This window comes from Hippopotamus amphibius, chromosome 13, assembly GCF_030028045.1.
Source record: "Hippopotamus amphibius kiboko isolate mHipAmp2 chromosome 13, mHipAmp2.hap2, whole genome shotgun sequence".
In the NCBI taxonomy this organism is placed as follows: domain Eukaryota; kingdom Metazoa; phylum Chordata; class Mammalia; order Artiodactyla; family Hippopotamidae; genus Hippopotamus; species Hippopotamus amphibius.
Genome location: NC_080198.1, coordinates 30,174,050 through 30,199,970, shown reverse-complemented (window position 1 = coordinate 30,199,970; position 25,921 = coordinate 30,174,050). Strand labels below are relative to the sequence as shown.

General features: G+C 52.1%; 1 protein-coding gene across 3 annotated transcripts; it reads right to left on the bottom strand.

The window, feature by feature from the left end:
* Positions 1–609: 609 nt before the first annotated feature.
* On the bottom strand, positions 610–25,921 carry FAM3D (FAM3 metabolism regulating signaling molecule D). Of its 3 annotated transcripts, XM_057706030.1 has the most exons (11): positions 25,759–25,921; positions 24,026–24,074; positions 21,104–21,211; positions 17,445–17,465; positions 14,040–14,163; positions 12,603–12,661; positions 9,504–9,554; positions 5,785–5,869; positions 3,876–4,002; positions 973–1,053; positions 610–693 (listed from the first exon to the last, which is right to left on the bottom strand). In XM_057706030.1, exons 2-11 carry the CDS (start codon positions 24,036–24,038, stop codon positions 610–612), a joined length of 753 nt encoding a protein of 250 aa, XP_057562013.1. In that variant the 5' UTR covers positions 24,039–24,074; positions 25,759–25,921. The 3 variants fall into 3 exon arrangements, with proteins under 3 accessions (XP_057562013.1, XP_057562011.1, XP_057562012.1); XM_057706028.1 differs by lacking the exon at positions 610–693 and having other exon boundaries at positions 803–1,053; XM_057706029.1 differs by lacking the exons at positions 610–693; positions 9,504–9,554 and having other exon boundaries at positions 803–1,053.

Here is a 25,921-nt window from a genome sequence, read left to right as displayed (position 1 = left end):
CCTCGCCTCTGACTGAGATCTCTGAGGTACGTGTCCTACACCCACTCCTAGGGGTTCCCCATGGGATTAAATTCCACTTACCCACAGCAGTAGCTGAGTTGACAACACACCCTTTCTTGGCTCTCTTACATCCCTACCCGCTATGGTGTTTTCTAGAATCACTTCCCAAATAAACGCCCTGCACTTGAATCCTTATCTTGGGGCTGCTCCTGGGGGAACCCCCACGGAGACAGCCAGGATGTTTTCCCCAAAGCCTCTGAGTCTGGCTGTTCCTTCCAGGCTTTCTCAGATCTCCTGCTTCCTCTCCCTCTCCAGCCCTGGATTTTCTCCAGCTTTCATTCAAACAGCAGGTGAAGACAGGGTTCTCTGCGTCTCTCTCTGTCCCCGTGGGTCTTACACCTCACGCTGAGAACCAAGGATTCTTTCACACCTGAAAGTAACCCCTCTGAAACTGACCTCCTTTCTAGCTGCCTAAGCAGGTGCTTGAAGCTGTCACCGACCTGTCCGAACTCATGGTGGAGCAAACCCAGTCTGGACCATTTCCGCCCCAGGGGAAACGCTGCACATCAAGGGGTGGGAAGGTTCATTCAAAATCGTCAAAAATAAAATTTAATGGAGCTCAGGTGCAGGCAGTCTGTCCTGTCCTTCCTCCGGAGTGACAGTCAGCAGTCCCCGAGGGCAAGCACACCTGTTCTTTCCACAGACAGCCGGCTCCGGAAGGACCCTCGGAGGCTGGCCACCTCCGGGTAGGACGTCTCCGCCCAGGGTAGGCTTTGCTCCCGACGGAGGAAGCGTGCAGGGTATTGGAGGACCCTCAGTACTTTCCACACTGCTGTTCCCGCTTCCTTCTCCTCCTCCACTGGCCGTCAGCTCCTGCCAGTCCAGCTCGCAGCGACCCGGGCTCTGACTCCGAGCCAGGCAGGAGCATCCTCAGGCCCTGGCCTAGGAAGAGCCGCAGCCGCCCTCCTATACCTTCCGGGGCACACAGCCCCCCATCTCCAGCAGCTCCGGCCAGCCCTCGTACTTGTTGTTTTCCGGGTTGTTCTTTAAGAACTAGAGAGACAGGAGAGAGAGAGACGCTGACAATGTCGGGATTCACGCCTGCATTTGCATTGTGCTTTAAAACCTAAGTGGCTTCGCTTCATCCTCACAACTGCCCCAAGAGGGCATGGGAGAGTTGGATATTTCTAGCCCATTTCATAAGTGGGTAAACTGAGGCTGGGGGGGTGGCAACCTGTGCAAGGTTTCAGAGATGGGATCAAAGCCTAGTCACTGCCTGTCATGCCCTGAGGGGTGGGTGGCACCAAGCATGAGGGAGCGGTGCTTGAAGAGCTTTAGCCCCTCTAGGACAACCCAGATGATAACAGTAAGAATAAAAAAATAAAAAAAAAAACAAGAATAAAAAGAAGCATCCTAGCTGCAAACTCTTACATATAGGACAAACAACAAGGTCCTACTGTAGAGCACAGGGAACTATATTCAATATCTTCTAATAAACCATAACGGAAAAGAATGTGAAAAAAATAACATATATATGTATAATTGAATCATTTTGCTGTACAGCAGAAATGAACACAACATTGTAAATCAACTATATTTCAATAAAACAAAAGAAGCATTCTAGCAGTCCATGAATGCTTGCTCCATGCCAGGCACAAAGCACCTTATGTGATGAATCCTCACAACAGCCCTAAGAAGTTCTCACTATTACCATCCCACCTTACAGATGGGGAAACCGAGGCACAGAGGACCAGAGTAACGGCCTATGGCTACCCGGTTGGTAAGCCGTGGAACCACTGCGTAACATTAATTAATAACAAATGTACAAAGAGAATAAAATCGGTTAAGATCGTGTTTAAAATGCGCAGGCTTAATTTATGGAAGAAAGAATGTAAATGATGAAATCTACTGGTGGGATACCTGTGGCTAACCCTTAGCAAGAAAAAATAAATTCCAGATGCTGTTTCTCTAACACCCAGTTTCCCATGTGTGAGAATAAAAGACGGGATGGTTTTGATTTACGTCGGGGTCTTTGGTTCATTTCTGGGTGATGGGTTGCAGTCAGCTGATCACAGACATCAGGTAAAAGGTGGTGCTGACTTTGTTCTGCTTACGTGCTTCCTCTCTGCTGTAACTGGCCCAGTTTTGTGGGATCTGAAAGCTGCACTTTAAGGAAGAACAGTGGCTGCCCTGCCGATGCAGCCTCAAGCCTCTTCCTAGAGTCCTGCCCCTGGCACCTCCCACAGGGACATTCTGGAGCCCGTGACCCCTGCCTCCTCTGTCCTTCACCCAGAGCATATATAAACAGAGGGTCCTCTCCTTTGCCCCTCCAGCACAAGCTGCTTTGCACTCTCCCTTATTTTTTAAAAGTAATTTCTAATTACCTGAATACATTCCCTTGGAAACACACACATACAAACCAGGCCAACATTTTCCAGACAAGGCAAAACCCCTTGCAACCCACTGTGGGCCCCCCATCCCCTGGAGTTCAGCACAAGACTTCTTGACTCTGTCCCTTCTCTGCCTCCCACAGCCCCTCCCCCTCCAGGCGGCGGTGTCTCTTGTCTAATTATTGCACTGGCTTCCTCCCTGCCTTTTGACTTGCGCCTCTTCCACAGTGCTCTCCATGCACAGCCAGGGAGGCCGTTCTAAAAGTACGAGGACAGGAAATCCTTGCGGAGGCTGCAGACCTGGATGAGAAATGCTTTCCTATCACTGAGCAAGCTGGTTAAAACTTCAAGGCTCTAAACCCTTGTCTGTGAGATGGGACGGATGCTCACTGTACCTACCTCATTGTGGGTTAAATAAGACCCTGCAGGTCACTTGCTCAGCCGTGCCTGCACCGAGCAAGCACTTGCTGAATACCACTCTCGCTTGTTATCAGTAAGACCCCGATCTGGGCACTCTCCCGCTTAAGCCTACCATGGCTCCTCATTGTCTCCAGGACAGAGTTCGCTTTCCTCAGTGGTCCTATATGTCTGAATCATTGACCTTTATCTTCCCATCTTGGATCTGGGCAGAGCTGAACATTCTCACCACCAGAGACTGGCCAACTTCATGCTGGGGAAGCCTGGCCAGTTCTCCCAGGTTTTGGAATTGCTGTGAGCTGGGGATGCACAGATGGTGACTGTCGGGCACGGGGCGGGTGTGGGGGTGGCGGAGAAGGTGCAGCATTTTCTTGGGGCCCCCAACCCTCCATTGACTCCCCTTTCCTCCTGCGAGTGCTCCTCAAACCCCACCTCTGGGTGCCTCCCAGGCGCATTCTGCTTGGGCCACCCCTGGGTAGCGACTGTGGAGCCCAGATCATGGACCCCTCCTGACTCCCTCCACATACTCAGGGGGGCTCTTCTTGTGTCCCCTTCTTGGTGCAATTTCACCCCCTCCAAGGGAACTTAGAAGGGAACTTGGGACTCCCCCGGCCCAAACCTGCCCCTTTACAGGTGGGGAGACTGAGGCAGGAGGAGGAGGGGCTTGCAGCAGGGACCAGAAGCTGGGCATCTCACTCCCTGCTTTGGGCTCCCCCTCTCCCCATCATGTGAGCTTCACCCCTACATTCCTTTCCCTTTCCTCCATGCCTTAATTTCTTTTCATCCTTTTTTTCCTCCTTTTCCTTCTCCTTTTTGGTATTTATCTTCACATCTAGGTATTTATATATGACCTACCTCCTTACACAGTGGTCAGGGCTGCTTCCTGCTGGGGAATTAGCCGATCGGGCCACCTTGACCTCTGGGGTGGACGACACCTGGGTGGCTGTCCTCACACTGCCCCATGTGTCCTTTCCAAGCCATCCCAGCCCTTGTCTGTCCATCCCTGGCATCGTCCCCTGCAACCCCCATCTCCCCTTCCCTGGGACAGAGAGGCTGCCAGGAACTCACCTGCTCAAAGGGGCTTTTGTTCTTGAGGTCTCTGGCCCCTAAGAAGACCCAGCTGTCACGGAAGCCCAGCTGCTTTGCGTAGGTGCTGCCCAAGTTGGAGAAGAGCTTCTTGATGTCATCATTTACCCTGCAGGGGACCAGAGAGGACGGTGAGGTCGGGATGGGAGAAGGGGGAGCATCTCAGGCCCTTGGCGCCCCCTCCATCCCCCCTCCAGCATGTGCAGCAGCCCCGCCTGAGCTCAGGAGGAACAGGGCCGAGTGGCCAGGACACCTCTCTGAAAGCCACTCTGAGGGGCTGGAGAGGAGTTGAAAAGGTTTTGCTTCTTCTCCTTTTTTTTTAAAAAAAGATCTTTATTGGAATATAATTGCCTTACACCATTGTGCCAGTTTTTGCTGTACAACAAAGTGAATCAGCTGTATTTATACATATATCCCCATATCCCCTCCCTCCCGCGACTCTTTCTCACTCTCCCTGTCTCAGCCCTCTAAGTCATCACCCATCATCGAGTTGATCTCCCTGTGTTATGCAGCAGCTTCCCACTAGCTATCTATTCTACATTTGGTAGTGTGTATATGTCAATGCTACTCTCGCACTTCGTCCCAGCTTCCCCTTCGTCCCAGCTTCCCCTTCGTCCCCCACCCTGTGTCCTCAAGTCCGTTCTCTACATCTGCATCTTTATTTTTGCCCTGTCACGGGGTTCATCAGCACCATTTTTTCAGCTTCCATATATATGAGTTAGCATACCAGTATTTGTTTTCCTCTTTCTGGCTTACTTTGCTCTGTATCATAGACTCTAGGTCCATCCACCTCACTACAAATAATTAAATTTCATTCTTTTCATGGCTGAGTAATATTCCATTGTATATATGTGCCACATCTTCTTCATCCATTCATCTGTTGATGGGCATTTAGGTTGCTTCCACGTCCTGGCTATCGTAAATAGTGCTGCAATGAACATTGTGATACATGTCTCTTTTTGGATTATGGTTTTCTCAGGGTATATGCCCAGGAGTGGGACTGCTGGGTCATATGGTAGTTCTATTTTTAGTTTTTTAAGGAACCTCCATACTGTTTTCCATAGTGGCTGTACCAATTTACATTCCCACAAACAGTGCAGGAGAGTTCCCTTTTCTCCACATCCTCTCCAGCACTTATTGTTTCTAGATGTTTTGATGATGGCCATTCTGACCGGTGTGAGGTCATACCTCACTGTGGCTTTGACTTGCATTTCTCTAATGATTAGTGATGTTGAGTATCTTTTCACGTGTTTGTTAGCCATCTGCATGTCTTCTTTGGAGAAATGTCTATTTAGGTCTTCTGCCAATTTTTGGATCGGATTATTTGCTTTTTTGATAGATTTTGCTTCTGTTTACAAATATAATACATGGTTCACTTGGAAAATATGGAACTTTACAAAATAACTAAAAATTACTTAGTTTCACCCCCTTGACATAATCACAGTAAAATTTTAATATATTTCCTTCATGTCTTTTTCCCCCTCTGCACTGTGGGATTATACCAACTCTTTTGTAAACTTCTTTTTTTTTTTAAACTTAATACTAAAGCGTGAACATTTGTATGTGTCCTTAAATATTTTCTACATCATCATTTTGATGCAGAACATCCTCTTTTATGCATATATAATAATATGTCCCATAATCACTATACGTCATGATTTCTGTCACCAGTTGGCTATCATTGGACAGCGAGAGTATGTCTAGGTGTTCACTGCTGTGACCATGGCTGTGATGAACCCCCCAGAACATCTCTTTGTGCACTTGTCTTGTTGGTTCCTTAGGAGAAGTTGCCAGAAGCTGGAGCCCGCAGGATAGTAGGAAAAGGACTTACAGTTTGGAAGTGTTTGATTTGCTTCTCCCCGTGGCCTGGCAGGCAGATATTCCCACTTACTTGGTCCCTGGGTCATCGTAGGAGGCCACCAGCACCAGCGTACCCTCTGGAATTTCTTTAAGGAATTTCACCAGGACGTCAGCATCTGGGGGAGGAAGCAAAAACGAGGTGCTGGTCATTAAAGAAGGCTGGTCATTCTCATCCTCTCCTATGGCCCTAATGATCCCAGAATGCTTGGGCAGCCTGACACGGAACTCCATCTGCACAGAGTGAGGGCATCCTCATTCAGCTGGTCTAGGGTGGGTTCTGGAATTTGAAAGTTTCCCAGGTGATTCTGATCTGCAGCTGGGGTAAGAACCACAGTCTAAGGGCCCTTTTGGAGGTCTACCCCTCAGGGGACAGAGCACAAGCATCTCTCAGGAGCTCTGGGCTCTTGCCACACTGCTGGCTGCCCCCTTCTACACTGTTTAAGATACCCCCAGATTGTCTGTGCTGACTTTAGAGGGTACACCCACTGGGCAACTCGGGTTAATGAGAGAGAACATTGGGCTCCCACAACTCTTCAGCTTATGTCAGGGAGCAAGGCTCTGTTCACATCTCTAATGCCTGCCGCATCTGCAAGATCACTGGGTTTAACGGAGAGCAGGTCTGGGTGCAGCACCCAGGGAGGCATCAGCACGCATCTTGCCTCAATGGCACTGGTTTTTTCCATTGTGCTTTTTTTTTATGGTCACCTTCCCTGCATAAAAAAATGATAATGGCTTTCTACTTAGGGCAGTGATATAATTTTCTTTTAAGACATTTATTTAGGTTAAAAAAAGAAGTGAGTGAGCTGACTTAAAGGAACATACTAACAGTGCAAACGGTACCCTGGATATGGCATAACTTACACAGAAGGCTCTTGAATGGTAGAGGAAGTATGGGCAAGACTGGCCTGCTGGGCAAAGCAGGGGCTACATCTGTCAAACGAGGATGATTAATAGCCCTGCTCAGAGCATTTTTGTAAAGCTCAGATGTGACGATGACTCTGGGTTTATAGTAAATGCATTATAATAGAACCACAATCATTAGCAGGATTGGCCCATGCAAAATGAAAATGTGTGCCTTTTGTTGAAAAATTATTAACGATTTTGAGATGATGAAGGCAGAGCATCAAATCAAGTTTCTTCTAAGCAAGGGGCCCTGTTTGACTATCCTGCTCCCAGGCTTCAAGCCCATGAAGCTGCCCTGATTCTTACTATTCTGTGGGGGTCCCTTAAATTTAGAGGAAAAATCAAGTCCCCCAGGCAAGGTCAGCTGCCAACTTGCTTTGTAACATGGAGGCCTCGAGGCAATGACTACAGCAGCCCTTAAACTCTTGAGACAAAAAGTGGGCGCTCTGAAAGTACCATTAATTTGTTTGAGCCATCAGCAGATATCAAGATCTGGCTCTTGTCTGGGATGGACAGTGGATGTTTGGAAATAATGAAGTGTGCCTTCTGATAACTATCTTCTTACTTAGAAAAGTCATCTTTTTTTTTTTTTTTTTTTTTTTTTTCTGTCTCCAGTGGGAAGGAGTGACTTGCTCTCCAAAGGCTTCTATTTCTGGTTTCCCATCAGCCATGGTTACATCCAAGTTTATAATAAGGCATTATAAAACTTGGCTTATCTTTTTATGTTTTTCCCTTTTCATTTTGACAGATGACCTCCTTGCCTCCAAATCACATGGATGGAGTGAGGGAAGAAGGAAGGGAGATGAAGCTTCCCTGGGCTCCTCCCCAGCCAGGCTGGGCCCCTCCCCTGATTATCACAGGTCATCATTTAATTCTCTCATCCAGCTTATGAAGGGGACACTATGGCTACCTCTATTTTATAGACGACAAAGCTGAGGTTCAAGAGATGTCACCTGCCTCAGGTCACGCAGCCTGAAATCTCTGACTCCAGAGACTGGACCTTTTCCATAATCTGGTCCCAGGCCACCCTGGACAGAAAACAAATGAAGGTCCTTGCTCTCAGCTCATGGCCTGCCCCACTCTCTCCTCACCCATCTCCAGCTCCGTCCTGTACCAGGAGGGGCTTTGCATGCCTGCACGTGGACACCCCACCCTGCCTGTCCAAGCTCTGTCATTGCCAGCCTCCTCTCTATCAGCAGCCACCCCCTGGCCACCACTCAGTCCTATGGGTATGTCTGCAGCATTGGGGGGCGCACCTGGAAGAGGTCTGCTTGGGCCCTGATGCAGGCTCCAAGTGGGCACATCCTCTGGCCCTGCAGACTCTACTTGTGAGGTGGGATTCTCCTGGAAGACAGCCATCATGGGAAGCTCGGAGCCCATGACACAGTCCTGGCTCCTGTCTCTAAGGTGCTGCCACAGGTCACCTTCCAAACAACCCCGGCTGTGACTTCTGAGCAGCAGATTCCCATTTCCCATATTTCAGCCTCTCCTTTGTTTGCAAAGCCAAGAGGACTTTCTGTTCTCTGCTGCTTGGTGATTTCTCCCCTCTTAGGCTCACATGTTTAGGTGGGTGCAGTGAGATAGGTTTTTCCTGGAGATGGACGCAAAGATGGGAGATTCAGGACAGAAGAAACCAGCGACTGGCAGCAGCAGGGCCCTTCCTCTCTGAGAGGAGCTTCCAGGGTGCATGGTCTCATGCTCAGCACCCTTGATTCCCGAGCCCAGAGCTGGCCCTGTGAGTGCAGGGACACGGAGGGACACTGAGTTGAGCTGGGTGCCAGGAAGGAGGCTGAGTTCAGTTCATCTGCCCTGATGGAAGCCAGGCCTTGCAGGGCCCAGACCTCTGCTGTCTGCAAGGGGCCACCCTGCTGCTTTTTCACTCCTTGCTGAGGCTCCTGTGTTGGCGGGAGGCTGGGTTGCCAGCTGGGCAGCAAGTGCCATATTGGGCCTGGGACTGATTCCACATTTTAGAAGATACCTTGAGCACTGGGTGAGAGTCCCGCCTCCACCCACAGCTTTGCCAGGCGGCCTGTGGGGGAAGAAGCTGCTGGTGGGGACTTAGATATCTGGGCCCCTGGCCCAGGTGGGTCAGTGCCCTGTCGCTGGGCCGCATTAAGGACAAGGAGGAAGTGCCTTCCTAAGTAAGGGGTGTCCACGTGTACAGAGAAGCTCAAAAAGAATGTCTATGTAGAGAGAAGAAAAGACACCTGCAGAAAGATGCAGAGAGCTTGGAGTCTCAGAGCTGTCCTATCTGGGCCTTGGGAGGCCTTGTCCTGTCCTTGGGCTCGATAGCAACCCTGTGGCCTTAAAATAAAATACTGTCTACCTAGTAGAGCAAACTGAGCCATATTCCCTCATCCTCAGCATTTCAGTGCACACGTGCCTGGCCTCCCACTGGCAGCACCAGCATTCCTTTACCTGAAGGTCTCCTCTGGCCTCTAGACCCTCCTTTGCACCCTGGAGGCAGGCCAGAAGCATGGGGAGTGCCAAGGGATAGGAGTAGGAGCGCCCCGGCTCCCTTGCCCCTCGGAGTTGTCTCTGAGGCACCTGGCTCCCGCAGGGATCCCCAGCTCACTCCCTACTCCCTACTGACCTTCCCTGAGGCCACCTTCTCCCAAAGAAACACTGCACTTGAATTTGTGTCTCAGGATCTGCCTCAGGGAGAGCCCAATAAGACAGGAGAAAGCAGTTTCAAAGGCAGCGGGACGGCCCTCAACCCTCACCGTGCTGCTTTCTGGTTGCCTCCGAAAACAAGAGCCAAACGTCCCCGGCACCCACCCGGTGGCCTCCTTGCCACAGGAAGGAGCTCAGCCCACCCTCAGCATCAGGGCCAACAGAGGTGCCTACCTCCAGAGTACATGTCAAAACATTTCTGTGTCAGCACCACTCCCGTGGTTCCTGAGGGATAAGAGAGCAGAACTATTATTCGCTATAACGTGTCATTCTGCCTGTCATTTTGTGGGAAATGGCTACTCGTTAGTCTAAGGTCTGTAAATAGAATAGAATAATAGTGGAACAAAATTAGGTCCTGTAGCCAGTGTGCAGGACTAAATTAGATGCTCAGTTACCATTGGGCTGATCTGAGAGGTAAGGGCACATAATGGTGGAGGGTCTCTGAAATCGAATGGAATCCAACCAATCTAGGTTTGTGTTCTGCCCTGCCACTTCCTAATGTATGATTTAGCATCTGACCTCAATTTTTGCATCTGTACTGTGGGCTGTGGGAACTAAATGAGATTGTTTAAAATACAAGCATGCGAGATAAATCTTACCTGCAAACAGTAACTAAAAAAACCTAAAATCATCACCATTATTCTCACCTATTTAGAAAATCTGCAATTTGAGTGCTCCAACTCTTGAAGACAAAGGGATTTTCAGTGGGCTGACATACATTCAGTGTCCTGAGTCCAGTAATCTGGACTGCGTTTGTGGGCTTTGCAAAGGGTCCAAATCCTATAGGGAATCGGGTGTTCTGGAGGAAAATTGCAATTCTCACTTTTAACCACTGGATGGGGGTGTTGCAGAGGGGATGGAAGCTCTATTCTCACCGTCGCTGCCCCCTCCCCCTAACTCAGTTTGTAGATTTGTTTAGAGGCTGGGGCCTGGGTAGTGGCAGCTCTCCTGCCGGGTGGGGGCAGGCTCTCATTGCAGCCCCTCCTGAATTCTTGGAGCCACTAGTGTCCAAGCCCAGACACTTCACCTGGGCCTCTTAGAAGGGAATCTAGGAAGCCAGGGAAACCTCTTTTGTGATCCTGTGCGTTTGTGGATTTTTCTGCAACTAGGGGGAAGAGGTGTAGTTTGAACAGTTTCTCAAAGGAATCCCTGCCATCTAAAAGCTTGAGAACCACCATCTTTAGCCATCCTTTTGTTGTTCCGGCTTTACGTAGATGAGGACCCTGAGGCCCTGGGGGTGATATGTTAGACTTTCCACACAGCTGGTATGCCGTAGGCGCTGTGCACTTGCTTAGAGACATTTCTAGGGGTAGTTTCGTTGAGTGATTAAGACCTAGAGTCAGCCAGAGCTGGGTTCAGATCTGGATGGTTCTGTTGGCTGTGTATCCTGGGCACGTGGCCCAGCCTCTCTGAGCCCCCACATTTTACCTGGAGGACGGGGATACTGAGCACAGCCTCCTTCAGGCATCGTGACGAGGATGGGTGGAATAGCTGGCACACAGCAGGTGCTCAGTACTCGTCAGCTCCTGGTGTCATCAGTGGTTGTTTTTATCTTTGGGCTTTGTGAGGGATGGGGAAGGAGGCCTCCATCTGAGCTCATCTCATGGGAGAATATTCAGGCATGTTCTCCCATGGGGGCCCATCTGAGGGGAAGAGAAGCCCAGCAGGTTTCAGCCAGGTCAGCTGCAGCTGGAGCCCTTCCTTGCCCTCCCCGCTGTGGGGGTGAGGCTGCTACTGTCCTCTGGGGCCTGGCACGCCTGGGGGTGCTCTGAGACCGTCTGGGCTGCCTGCATGCCTCCCTAAGGAAGGGGCCACAGCAGAGGGAATCAGGCCTCCCTCTCCTTCTCAAGACTCTGGAGAAGGAGCAGCTCTCCCCAGCTTCCTGCTCCTCCTGGCCCACACCCTTCCTGGGCTCCCAGGAAGTTGGCCAGGACTGCCCTCTGACCCCCATCTAGCAAGGCTCCTCTTTGTTCCAGGCTTTGACCTCTCTCCGGACCCAGCAGGATTTCTTGGCAGAGGGGAAATGGCTCCTCTAGCAGCAAAGGGCCAGGGTTCCAGTCCTGCCCTGCCGCTTCCTCGGCGTGGTCGTGAGGTCATGCTGCACGCACGCCTGAACCCATTTTTCTCCTGAGTGTCCACTTTGCCCTTTTCCCATCTGCCTGGACCTTTGTTCCAGGAAGAGCTCTCAGAACCAGGGAAATGGCCCCTGTTCCTCAGATCATGTAAGAGCTGAAGGTGGACACGCGGGGCTCCGCTGGGGCCAGACCACCTGGTCCTTGTAGGCCCCCGTACCTGTAACCTACCCCCTCCTGAAACATGTCCCTGTTCCAGGCTTGGCCTGCAGCTGGCTTCCTGGTCATCGCCTGCTGGAGATGCAGGGTTAATGAGACTGTGGGCCTCCCCCTGTCTCTCTGCCTCCAGCTTCCCCTACCCCGAGCTGGAAGGAGGTTTCTGGAATATAGGGCTGGGCCCTCAGGTCCTGCTCAAAGCTTTTCTGAGGTTCCCTATTCTCCTCCGCTTCAGGTCCACACTTCTTAGCAGGACACTTAGCCCCTCATCCTCTGGCCTTGCTGGCCCCCCAGCCTCACCTCTCACTACCCTGCTTCTGTGTTACAGCCAGAGAGAGTCTGTGTGGACCCCAAGCCCCTCCGCGCCCTCCTCCCTTGCCTGTGCCCTGGACAGGGTTGCCCATGCCCGGAAGGAGCCTCCTTCTTTTCTTGTTAACCCCTACTATCCCTCAGGCCTCAGCTGACCATCACCTCCCTCTGGAAGCCTCCCCTGACTACCTCTGCCACCAGCTCTGTGTCCCGGTCCCAGAGCTGTGCTCACCACATGTGCTCCACATTTTCCTCCACATGTGCTCACCACCTTCTGATTTTTTGTGAACCTCATGGGTGCCCACAGCAGGTTGTCAAGCCAGGGTCTGTCTTTCTAATTCACAGCTGACCGCCCCCCAGGAACCCTGTATAGGGCCTGGCCCACAGTAGCTGCTGTTGCTGTTTGCTGAACAAGTGAACAAAGGCGTGCGCTCGGCTTTAATCTCACGTTGCCCCTATAGTTTTAATCTCACGTTGCCCCTATAGTTTCACGTGTGTGGGTTTAAGCCGGGGTGGGGTCATGTTTCACAGGAGCAGCGTATCCTCCTGACAGAGGTACACCTGGCAGGGGCCTGGCCATGACTGCGAGTTGGACCAGGTCTTTTAGACCCGTTCCTACAGGCCAGCCGGGCTTCAGAGCATGTGGGGGCCGTCTAGGGGTGGGTCTGGAACTCACCGTTCACCAGGGCGATGTTCAGGCCTCTGCCCACATTGTTTTTCACAGGACTCATGATCCTGAAGAAAAAGAAGAAAACCAAAATACAACAGTGGGTTCCGAGTGTGGAAGGAACACTCTGCGTTCAAGACTCTGGAACTCCGAGAGGGCCCACGCGGTGTGATGCAGAAGCACCAGGAAACACACGGAATCACCTGGACCATTTGTTTTCTCCTGGAGACGACTGGTGGGCTGGATTCTCTGGGGAGTCTCTCATGGCATGTTTGAACCAGAACAGTCTGCTCAGGGAAGGGGAGGGTCCCTGCCTGGGGCTCGGAGGTGTTGGAGGCCGGGGCCGCCCATCTCCCCAGGCCAGGAGGAAGGCAGAGCCATGAAAGTTGCTGCTGTCCTGCCTTGTCTGGGATACCCACGTGGGGCCCAGCTGTGTTCCTGCCACCCAGCTCCCGTACCCCTGTCCTCTGGTGTCCTTCTCCGTCTCACGCCAGCGGGTTCTCAGGACTGACCTCTCTCCCAGGCCTGGACAAGCCAGTATCTTGTGCCCCTGGTCACAGTGATTGGGCCAGTGTGGTCATGTGGCCCAGGGCAGCCAATGAGCCCTAGTCCCGGGTCTTTTGCAGGGTTAATTCAGATGGGAAGGCTCTTCCCAGTGGGGTGCTAGACTGGGCTATTATGTCAACCCAGCTGGTGGCGTCCCTCCTTCACCACACGAAGAAATCCATTTTCAGCAGAGAAAACGAATCTAATGACAGAGGAAAGCAGAGCTGAAGGTGGTGGGACAGGGAGCCCTGATGACTTGGTTTGAAGCCCTGGATTCAGCTAGTCCTGCAGCCCATGGCCTCTGGCCTTTTGGGTATGTGAACCAGTAACTTTCATTGTTCTGCCTAAGCTATTTGGAGCTAGGTTCCGAATCTGGACTAAAACACCTCTCTCTGGCTTCTTTCGTAGGATGAACTTGCTGTCCCAGGGCCTTTACCACCCGGAAAGCCTGGTGCACGGTCTTTCTCCTGCACCTGGGTAGAAGCCCTGGCACCTGCTGCATCTGGGCTCTGATGCCCGGACCTTGATCTTGAACACCCCCCATAGGCAACCCTCATCATAGGAAGCCCAGCAGCTTGGCTGTCAGACAGACCTGAGTTCAAATCCTTGCTCTACCAACGGGCACCTGGGTAATACTGTCTGAGCCTCAGTTTCCTCATCTTTACACAGGGGGAGAATGATCATCCCGCCTCTAGGAGTGCTAAGGGATTGATGGAGATGATACTGTGAGGCATCTAGCAAGGTGCTGGCAGATTCGCAAGCTCTTAGGCTTATTACTGTGTGCAACTCACCCACCCAGAGCAAAAGGAAGCATGTGGAAGGTATGGGCTGCAGTCAGGGTCAGCCCCCGAGGCCTCGAATGAGTGAATTAATGAAAGAAAAGAAATACCAGAAACTTACGTTTGGTCTTCAAAGCATATGGAGGGGCCCACGACGTTGGCGGCCCCGCTGGTGATTTTAAAGGCAAAGGAGTGGTCTGGGCAGGATGTGCTGAGGCCACACTTGGTCTTTACCGGCTGTGAAGCTGGGGAGGGAACGCGACAGCTTGGGTGGTGGCAGCTTGGGAAGGGAGGGGGCGGTGCTGGCGCAGGGGCCTCCTCCTGGGGACACCCTCCCTGACCACCCAAGTCTGGATGTGCCCCCTTCTGTGCTTCCGCCGTGCCTCCTACCACCCCGTCGAAGACACAGGACGCGGCGAGCCTGACCACCCAGGCTTCACTTCCGCGTTTCTCACCACAGCCCCGCCCCCGCACGGCAGCCGGCGGCACGCAGGCCCCCCCCGGTAACTGCGTGCGGGGCAGTGAGTGGTGGTCCATGGCCAGACTCTCCGTGATTGAGGGATTCTCTTGAGAACTTCCTCCTGGGCCACGGCAGCCTTCCGGGCTCGCGGGGCCCAGCATGGTGGGCGGGAGCGCATCTCACCCGCCCGTTCCCTTGAGCAAGTCTTCAACCTCCTGGCGCGTCTGCTCCCTCATCTGTGAAACGGGCTGACCATCGTGCCTCCCCACTGGGTTGCAGCACGGGATTAACGAGCGCAGCCTAGCGCTCCGTGCTGACTGGCTATTCTTCTTACCACTCACCTACTGAGCGCCTACTGTGGGCCGGAACCGGGATTCAAAGGACCAGGCAGGGGGTTCCGGAACCTCCCACCAGGGCTTAGCATGGTCCCTGGAACCCACTGAGGACTCAGTATGTGAGACCCATGATTATTGCGGCTGCTATTAAGACCTGTGTCCCTCCACGTGGCCTCCCCCAGGGCAAACCCTGGAGGCCTGTGAAAGGTGGGAGAGGCAGATGGGCCCCCAAACACAGCCTCTGAGGTGTCACCTGTGCTTTCAGCCTGGCAGTTTCCAACTTATATTACTGTATGTTTTTAAATACCACCTGAGAGTTCAGAAGGTGCCATTAGGGAGGACTGGGTACACAGGGAATTAGAGAAAGTTCACCTGCAAAGGGAGAGTGGCGATCGGGCAGCCTCTCTCCCCCAGCCCCCCGCGCCAGGCGGCTTGCTGAGCCGCGCGGGTGCATGCTTGGAGCAAACCCACAGGCTTCCTAACAGACGTGGGCACACGCCAGGGCCTTGCTGTGTGCTGGGCACTGTGGCAAGCACTTTATGATCTTGTTAAATGGTCCAAATAACTCCTGTGCCTGGCACATAGTAGGCCCTTGATAAATCTCCACTGAATGAACACCGAGAGCATTTGGGCGGGTCTGAGTCCAAGCTGGGAGGGTCATTAGGGTCTCCAGGGCCCTCACCTACCTAGAGCGAGCCTTAATGGGAATCAGGAAAAAGTGCCCCTCTGGGGGGACGCAGCCCGCTAGTGCCAAGCTCGGCAAGCCCGAGGCGCCTCTGAGCAGGTGAGGGAGCCCCCTCCTTGGAGCAAATGCAGCCTGCACCAGGGCTCCCCCGGTGGAGTGGGCGGCCCTGATGATCCGAGCGGAATGCCCATCCTGGGCCCTCACCCCCACCCCGAGTTCCAGCACACCTGCCTGATGGGTGTAACCAGAGCTCCACCTGGGACATTATCACCAGAGAGTGAGGGCCGGGAGTGGAGACATCCCCGAGCGGGTGTCCAGGCCCACGGCTCAGGAGAGGGAGTGCTGGAGATGTGGACCTGATGTCCCGACCCCTTCCTCTGGACAGAAGCCCCCGCAAAGGGGCTGGTTGAGGGTGAGGCTGGGAGGAGTCTTCTTCTGTGAGCCTTGGGGCCCCATCTCGGCCACCTGCTCCCCCACAGACGGCCCAGTTTACTTTTGAGTCCGGAGGTCCTCACCTTGCTGGAGGGGCTGTGCCAGGCCTCGGGGACCACCCTGGAATTTGCCCAGAGCCTAATCAACTGCAGCTGAGTCGGATAAACCCCATATCAACAGGCCAGCTTAGCAGGCTTTTCTCAAATTGATTTTCTGACCATCCAGGCTTCATGGTCAAGCTACTGGACGAGGGGGAGGAGGCCCAGGGGTTTCGGGCGCTTCCTAAGCTGCCCAACCCCTCGGGGAACCCTGACACTCTTGCTCAGGGCATGGAGCTGAGCACTGCAGGGGGGTGCAGTCAGGGAACTTGGGCCGACTTCGGTAATCTGCTGTGTGACGTGCGAGAAATCTCTCCCTTTTGCGTGGGAGTTGGTTTAGATGAGGGTTATCAAGTAGGTTTCCTCTTCAATGTGAATGGATCTACTATTTGTTTTTGTTTTTTTGTGGTTTTTTTTGGCTGAGCCATGCAGCCTGTGGGATCTCAGTTCCCCAACCCGGGATTGAACCCATGCCCCCTGCAATGGAAGCGCAGCGTTTTAACCACTGGACAACCAGGGAAATCCCTAATGGATCTACTATTAAAGGCTTAATGATAAAGCCTTGAGGCTACCTGTGGGCTTGGAGGGAGAGTGCTGGGACTGATTGGGGATGTCTACTGTGGGAGCTGGTAAAGGTGAGAGGCAGCACGTGTGCTTGGATGTGCCTTCCCCCTAGCAGGTGAGGTCTGAGTGTTGGTTCAGCACGGAGATGCTGTGACACTGTGTCTGCTTCAGAGTGTGACTCAGGAGGCTTCAGTGAGATAGGGTTGAGGGTGTGGGGTGAATGGTTTGTGTTGGTGCATAGACTTTGCTCTCTGTAATCCTACAGTGTATAGAGGCTCCCAAGTCCTTTTCCCTTTCTTCCTTCCTTCCTTTTCCTCCCTCCCTCCCTCCATTCCTTCCTTCCTTCCTTCCTTCCTTCTTCCTTCCTTCCTTCCTTCCTTCCTTCCTCCGGCACAGGCTGGTCCCTCCCCTACAAGGCACAGCTAAAAAGCCACCTCTGCCCTGAAGCCTTCCCCAACCACACCCCATTGGAAGCAGGTGGCCCTCCTGGAGCCCAGAGCACTTTGCCTCTCTTAGCACATGAGGCCCTTCTATCCCAGTAGACAATCAGCACCCCCTTCTGTTTGCCTCTAGGGGCCCCTGTGGTGCCCAACATGGCCCTGGTACTTTGGAGCAGGAACCATAAGCCAATTCTGGGGTCACTGCCATGATGCTAATAAGCACAGCCCACATCCTTGGGGCTCCCAGCCCGGCAGGGGGATGAGAGAGCGGAGACAGGGTGGGTGCAGTGCAGACTGTAGGCTGGGGGGACCAGGGAAGGGAAACAGTTGAGCCCACCCTATGAGTCTGAATGGCGGAGAAGGGGCCACAGGCCTTGGGGGCTTCAGAAGGCACCATCAGGTGATGGAAAGAGAGAGCTGGGCACCGAGGTTTTTCTAGAAGCTTCAGGGCTGGGAGTAGAGACCCTGGAATACCTCACCCTGATGGAAACAGGGGCTGAGTTGACACTCACGTTTCTCCTTGTGGACTGAGCCTGTTGGAGAGAAGACAGAATCTGGTTAGAAAGTGCTTTGGGCACCCCCGCAGGATGGAGGCTGGGGGCGGGAAGAAGGGAATTCAGAATGGCATTGGCCTGGCTGAGCGCACTATGGCAGGGGTGGAAAAGAGCTGAAACTCCTGTCCTGCCTGGGAGTCCTCCCTCACTTGCTGCTGCCACTGCTTCTCTCTCTCTCTCTCTCTCTCTCACACACACACACACACACACACACGACTCTCTCATGGTTCAAAAGAAGCAGGCCTCAGTTGTGAGGCCCACTGGACTTGGAGCCCAACCAAGTGTGTGACCGTGTGTGAGTTTTCTCCTCTGGGGCCGTCACACCCCCTCTCACCGGCTATGGAGAAGATCCAGTGAGAGGAGCCGTGAGGGCCTTGCCCGGTGCCTGGAGCCCTGGCTTCCGAGAGGGGCAGGACTGTGCGGTTCTCACTGTTCAGCCGTGTCGAGCATCCCTTCCTGACTCCCGCAGCACTGACTGTCTGCACTGGGCTTCACATCTTCGTCACACCGCATCCTGTTATTTCTGCGGTTCCTCATCAGGTCTCCCACCAGCCTGGGGCTAAGTCCTACAGGACAGGGCCCCCAGTGGACACAGAAATGCCGATGGGGCAGGGGACGCTCTCCTTTTTGGGGGGACACCCACACTGACGCACTTTCCATTTGGTCCTCGGGAGGCTATCCCCTACCCCTGCCTCCAAGGCCCAAGGAGTATCATGTGTCTCAGGCTGGGCACATCATAACACTCCATTCCTCTGGAGACAGAGCCCTTCTCGAGTTGATATGTGGGCCTGGAGGAGAGAGAAGTCTTTCAGCTGAGCTGGAAGGTGAACATCCAGGATGCTGGTAGCCACCATGCCTGCCTTAGAGAGCAAGCTGCCCATGGAATGAGGTTAAATAGAAATGAGCAGAGCCCAGGGACATAGAGATAGACTCGGGGGCCTTTCTGGGGGCCCCTAGATCCAGTCACCCCTGAAGTCTGAAGCCATGGCTTACCAATGACCTGACTCAAAAGACATCCCATTTTGTTTAAACCACTTACAGTCGGGTTTGTCACTCCCATCTGAAAGAACCCTGCCCGATTTATCAGGTAAATCGGACATTCTTCAATTGCCTGATTTCTGTGCCATGGACCCCTTTGGTGATTTGGAAAAGCCTATGAACTCCCCTTAGAATAAATTTATTCCCAGGTCTCTCGAGACACTCAGCACTTCCTATTCTACCAGACGGCAAGTTATTAAATGCATAAAATAAAACAGATTGGATTAAAAAGGAAACCAACTATATATCATGATAATAATAAAAACATTAGAAAATTTTGTGCTGTAGTAATATATGTGCTTCCATATTAATGCATTAAGTCCTCAGGTGGGGGTGCACGCAACTAGGAATGTTGGAAGCAAACGAAGCTTCCCTTTTCTGAGCCTGAGCACCCGTGGTTTTGGATGGCTCCTTTCCCCACTGCTTACATTTCCTGCCACTGTGAGCACTTCGCAAGACTCAGGTCACGTTCACTCTCTTCCATTTTTTGTATATTCTATACAGGAAGTCCCCTACATATGAATGAGTTCTGTCCTGAGAGCATGTTCAACAACGTCAGCCTAGGTACCCAACTCACACCATCGGCCACGTAGTCCTGTACTGTAATAGGTTTATAATACTTTTCAAACAAATAATACATAAAAGCAAACAAAAAATAAAGAGAACTTTTTTAACCTTATGGTACAGTGCCTTGAAAAGTACAGGAGTCCAGTACAACAGCTGGCACACAGGGGCTGGCATCGCGTGGACAGGCACGCAGAGTTACTGACGGGGGGCGGGGGAGGTGGGGGATGGTAGAGCTGAAGGGTCGTCAGCAGTGGGAGATGGAGGGCGAGCTACAGTGTCACTCACGCCTGACGTGACGTGGCATGCAAATGCACGCTCACATCTTTGAAAGTTCACAGCGCGAGGGTTCGTGCGTAGGGGACTCACTGTAGTCAGTTCTGTCTCCCCAGCTCAGACCATGAGTTGGGGCCACGTGTTCCTCATTCTGGGGTCTTTGGGCCCTAACACAGAGCAGCTGTTTGATGATCATTGGTGGGAGTGTTGATCTGTCAACCCCCAGGTAGTTGAGTTCCGAGAGGGAAATAACCTCGGGCAGGGAGGTCTCCTTTCAAATACTCCCCTCTCCACCCCAAGCTGGAGCTCTCGGCTCTGGAGCTTCCTCCTGAGCTCCCCTCCTGCCTGCTCTGAGCCTCCTGCACTGAGCTGGGGCATCTCCTCCAAGGTCAGCAGCACAGCCGAGTCAATCTCTAGTCTGTAAAAGCAGTGCCCTGGGCCAGGAGATGTGGTGGCCACCACGTATCTATAAATCATCCTGGCCTGGGTGTGAGCCACGCTTGACAAGAAGCTGATGAGGTAAGGGCCCTCTGAGACTCCCCTGTGGGGAGTTTGTGTTAAAGGCAGGCTGACTGGCTTCTCGCTGCTGAGAAGCTGTGAGCTGGCCTGGCCCACTAGAGGTTATTCTGTTTGATCATGTCGATGGAGCTGGTTCTTGGTCTTTAAGGAGGACGAATCCACAGGTAGAAATTCCTTCTCTTTCTCTCCTTCCTTTGGAAGGATTTGGATCTGGGAGACCTGTGTTCCCATTCTTGTTCTGACATGCATAAGGGACATTTGGGGCAAGTTTCTTAAGCTCCCTCACCTCTTTTTCTCGGACCAGACATAAAAGCACAACCTGAGGTCACACATGAGTCCACTCCACAAATATACCGTGAATCACCCCATGGGGCATTTGTGCAGATTAAATGAGACCATGTACATAAAGCAGCTAGCGTCCATCACCCATCCACCATCCATCCACCCATCCATCATCCATCTATCCACCATCCATCATCCATCTATCCATCCATCAATCCATCATCCATCTATCCACCCACCCATCCATCCCTCTTTTTTTTCATGCATCCAATGTTTACTGAGCATCTGCTCTGAGGTGCTAGAGAGATGGATGTACATAAGGCAAAATTCTGGCCTTCAGGAAGCTCACATGCTATGGGATGGAGATAGGCAACAACCAAGTAAACAAATAAATAAACAACATAATGATGGGGAGATAATGATGTTCTGAAGGGAACAGGCTGACGTGAAAGACTCTAAAGTAGGAGGAGCAGGTGCAGGTATAGCTGGGGAGGTAAGGGGAGGCCTCTCTGAGGAGGTAACATCTGAGCAGAGGCTTAAAGGCTGAGAAGGAACTGGCCACAGAGAAATCTGAGTGAAAACGGTTCCAGGCTGAGGTAACAGCAAATGCAGGTGGAAGGCACTCAAGGCCCGGGGAGTTTTCTCCCTCCCTCTTTTCTTCTTCCCTCTGTGCTTCCCTCTTGGGTCACATTTCCAAAATGGCCCTTGATGCAGGGACATGTCCTGGCCAGGGCCTTGGAACACTGCTCTGGTCCCCATGGGCTCCCAGGCTTCCTGACAGCCTGGGGGTTCCTCTCCCCCACTGCGAATGCCTGGGGGCCCAAGGGCAGTCCTCACCTTGCCATGTCTGGCCACCTCCTGGGCCACCCAGGGATGGAATAGATCTTGGCCCCCAGCCCTGGTCTGTAGGCCTGGCCCCAGCAGCGAGCCCCACTCACCCATCCAGCGGGGCAGGCGAATGGTTTTCATGTTGACGTTGATATAGCTGCGGACAAAGACCAATGCGGTGACTAGGACAAAAATGAGGGCCAGGAGGCGGCGCAGACCTGCGGAGCAAGGAGATGCCGCCGTGAGACTGCAGTGCCAGACCATATCACAAGGCCACGCAGCAAGACTGCATGTGGGTCCTTCCCACATCCCTTCAGTGAGACCACGTCCCGTAGGTCCAGACCCTGCCCACCACCCGCAAGGCGAGACCAGTGTGAATCCACAATGTCCACAGCGTGAGACGGTGCTGCAAAGTCACACGGCCATGTTCCCCAAGGTGCGGCCGCTGGGAGGGAGGGAGGGTTGGAAATGCACCTTCCTTGGCTCCACTTAGCCTTCCGGAGAGCATCTCTGCGGGTGAGGCCTGGGAATCAGCCTCCCTTGAAGGGAGGCCAGAGAACTGTGGCAGGAGAGCAGGAGCCAGGTGAGCCCTGGCATGGAGGCAGGAAGGCTCAGGGCAGCCACGTGCCACTGTGTGACCTCGGGCAGGGGCTCGGCACCTCTGAGCCGGAGCCCTTCAGTCACAGAGTGGACAGGGTGATGCCCTCGCCACTGAGCCATGGCTTGTCGGGAAGGATGTTATAGTTGTCTCCACTAGGCCACCTCCAGGGTGCTTGGGGGGTGGGGTTGGTCCCCTGTATTTTCCATTAACTCCCCCCGAAAGCCACCACAAATAGTTCTCTGCAGGAACACACACCAGCCTTGCTGATGTGGCCTCCCCTGCCTCCCCATCCCCTCGTGCACCACTGAGGAGCAACCCCACACATGTTTACGGAACCCCCAGAGCTCCCTGTCGTGCTCCCTTTTTTTTAGGTCAAAATATTAACTTTTTTATTTAAAGTGTACAATTTGATATTTTTTTCTTATTAGTAATATATATATGGCAATCCCAATCTCCCAATTCATTCCCCCCCAACTCCCCCCTGCCCCTCCACTTTCCCCACTTGGTGTCCATATGTTCGTTCTCTACATCTGTGTCTCTATTTCTGCCTTGCAAACCGGTTGATTTGTACCATTTTTCTATAGTCCGCATATATGTGTTAATATACGATATTTGTTTTCCTCTTTCTGACTCACTTCACTCTGTGTGACAGTCTCTAGGTCCATCCATGTCTCTACAAATGTCCCAATTTCGTTCCTTTTTACAGCTGAGTAATATTCCATTGCATATACGTACCACATCTTTTTTATCCATTCATCTGTTGATGGACATTTAGGTTGCTTTCATGTCTTGACTATTGTAAATAGTGCTGCAGTGAACATTGGAGTGCTTGTGTCTTTTTGAATTATGGTGTTCTCTGGGTATATGCCCAGCAGTGGAATTGCTGGGTCATATGGTAACTCTATTTTTAGTTTTTCAAGGAACCTCCATACTGTTCTCCATAGTGGCTGTATCAATTTACATTCCCACCAACAGTGCAAGAGGGTTCCCCTTTCTCCACATCCTCTCCAGCTTTTATTGTTTGTAGATTTTCTGAAGATGCCCATTCTAACTGGTGTGAAGTGATACCTCACTGTAGTTTTGATTTGCATTCTCTAATAATTAGTGACATTGAGCAGCTTTTCATGTGCCTCTCGGCCATCTGTATGTCTTCTTTGGAGAAATGCCTGTTTAGGTCTTCTGCCCATTTTTTGAATGGGCTGTTTGTGTTTTTGATATTGATATCATGCTCCCTTTTCTTACTCTTCTGTGAGGGCTGCAGCAGGATGCCCTACACCTCCCACTTCAAGGACTCTGGTGGCCCCACTGCCTTGGGAGTCAAATCCAACCTGTTAGGCCAAGTTCCCTCAATCTTTGCTTCTCTGCACCACCCTTGCTCCTGAGCCCTGAATTCAGGTGTGGCCTCATGCTGGTCTCAAGCTACTTGGGGAGGGGGTGAAGGTCCCCTGGGTCCCATGGGGTGGGGCTCAGTTCTGTGGGATCCTTCCTCTTCTAGGGCATCAGCTCACATTATATGGCATTCATTTTGTGTTGGGTGATGGGCTGACAGCATTCACACATTATCTCAGTTCATCCTGGCAGTAACCCTCCCCGTTGTATGCTATTGATTATCCTCATTGTACAGATGAGGAAACTGTAGCTCAGAGAGCTGGTCACTGCCTGGTAAGTGACGGGAGGGACCTGGACCTGGGGAAGTATGCTGACTGTAAAACTCATGCTCTTCAGGGAACCGTATTCAATCTGCTGTGATAAATTACAATGGAAAAGAATATAAAAAAGAATCTATGTCTATCTAATCAATCTATCTATCTATCTATCTATCTATCTATCTATCTATCTATCTATCTATCTGAATCGCTTTGCTCTACAGGAGAAATTAACACAACATTTGTAAATCAACTATACTCCAGTAAAAATAAGTAAGTAATTAAGTAAGTAAAACTCAACTTCCTCACTGGTGTTTGGAAATATAAATGAATTGTGTCAGTTTCCTATATCGTGCCTCAGTTTCTCTATCTGTTCAAAGAGGGTACAGGATGAGGGTGCAGACCAGAAGGCAGAGGCCTCTCCTTGAACCCAGCCCTGTGGTTTCAGGTTCTAGAATAGCCCTCCTTGAGGCAAAAATTTTGTCATTTCCAACCAAGGGGAAGTGTATCCAGGATAGGGTGAATCTCCACGATGCCAGCCAGATGGGGCCACGGTGCCGAAGTTTCTGCAGCCCTTCAGCCTTGAGGCAGGAAGTCGCCTCTTACACCCTCCCAGGCTCTCCTTGGATTGGCTTCCTCCTGGAATTCTGCCTGATGAGTTGAGATCAGATAAAGCCACGTGGCCTCTGAGTCTAGGATGGGCAGACACTGCTGACAGAAAAATGATTCCAAACCAGTTTCAGACCTCAGCCTTGAGCCTTAGAATCCTCAGAGCCTGGCCCTACCTGATACTCTCATCCTGTCCCGCTGAAGAGCGGCTTGGAGTCCGTGTTCCTGTGGAGAGAAGAAAATAAAATTGGAAACTAGTATCTAGGGTCTGAAAGTGAATAAGAGGGACAGGTACCTAAAACCTAGAGGATCACATTCCTTACAGTTTGTTCCTCACCACCTGCCATCTGTTCCTTCTCTGCCTCCACCTCCTCTTTGCTTTTGCCCCTGGAATTTTACATTCAATTCAACATGCCTTTTTTGAATGCAGAGATGAGTAAGCAGAGGAAGATGTAGTCGACCAGCCACTGTCCCTTGGCGGACTGATTTATTCACTCACCCATTCATTTATCCATCCATTTGTCCATCCGTCCATCCGTCCGTCCATCCATCCATCCATCCATCCATCCATCCATCCATCATTATGTCCCTCCAGCCAGCTGAGAGACATTGAGCTAGCCAGCCCCAGTGAAACCGTTAGGAAGTGGAAGCTCCAGTGATCTTCGCTGATGGACAAAAATTAAGAGTAATAGGGACCCACACAGCACAGGTGAGCTTGCTCCAGGTGCCATATACGCATTATCACCTTTAATCCTCATGGCCCCCGCTTTAGGGGTGAGTAAGCTAAGACTCACCATTGCTAAGCCCACGGTCATTCAGCTTGCAAGAGTCAGGGGTGGAATGTGGATGCAGGTCTCGGCTGCCCAATACCCACAGGGAAGCACTGCCAGAGCTTTTTGTCTTAGAGGAGAGCTGAAAACAAAGTCTCCTCCCTTGAATCCTGGGCGGGGGTAGAGTCATCCGCGGTCCTACCTCTCCCCTGTGCCACCCCCAGGTGCTGCGTAGTTACCAGTGATTTGACGGTGTTGAGAACCCTCAGGAGGTCTCTGGAGACTAAGAAGAGGGGCGGGCAGGGCTGGAGGTAACTGTCCCGGGTCTCAGATCCCCCACAGCCATCTGGAGGGTCTCTGACTGCAGTGACTTGCTCCCACCACTCTTCCTGCCCCCTCCCCACCCCAGAATCCTCTCTATCCTAAGAATCCATCTCAACAGACATTATGTCCAAAGCGCAACTGCCAAGGATCCAGACAGGAGACAAAAGACCTGGACAACACCTGATACCAGGGTGGTCGGGCTGGGTCGGTCCTTGATATTTCAACAATGGCAACAGCAAATGCAAACCCACGTTTCCTTTTGAGAATGATAAAAATCCTCCCACTCACCCTGGCTCTACCCCTCGAGGACCTTCCAGGTGAGAAAGCTATCACCTGGCCACACCCACAGGGATTTTGTAGAACTTTAAATTTCTGAAATTCGTATTACTGACCTTTTTTTTTTTTTTAGATACAAAAATATATTGTGCTCCTGAATGTTCTCAGGATGTGACCTACAGTCCAGGAGCCTACGACCCTGGATGAGGCTTGAAGGACATTCTGTGGGGTCCCCCATGTGTGGAGGAGCAAGGAGGCCCTGGGGGGTGAACAGGAAGGAAGGACAGGGACAGGATCAGACGAATGAACGGACAGACATGGATTTTCACAGAGAGAGTGTCATGGAGACAGGGACTAGAGAGACAAAGACTAGGACAAGGGGGAGAGGAACACGGCAGAGACACAGAGACAGAAAGAGAGAAGGAAGAGCAGAGAGACAAGAACAGAGGATGAGGGAGATAGAGGACCAGTCCTCATGACAGGCTTGCACCCAGCTTCAGAGAGAGCGAGTAAGAGAGACAGAGGGCGGGGGCACATACCTGGGCAGGGGCCTAGCCTCTCGCCATGGTGCACATGCCAAGCAAGGCTTCTAGCTTTAGGGTGGGGGTGGTGAGGGCTCTCCCGGCCTGACGTCCCTCCTGGCCGGGTCCCCGGTGACCCACTCAGCCCTTGCGGAGCTTGCTGGGCTCCCGCGTCGCCAGC

What these genes read in the sequence shown, in the direction of transcription:
- FAM3D (XM_057706030.1), bottom strand. An exon ending in CTCAGTCCACAAGGAGAAAC is followed by an intron (nt 14,164 to 17,444) that starts GTGAGTGTCAAC and finishes TTCCCTCCCCAG; the next exon opens with CTTCACAGCCGGTAAAGACC. An exon ending in ACAAAAGCCCCTTTGAGCAG is followed by an intron (nt 1,054 to 3,875) that starts GTGAGTTCCTGG and finishes CTGTCTCTCTAG; the next exon opens with TTCTTAAAGAACAACCCGGA.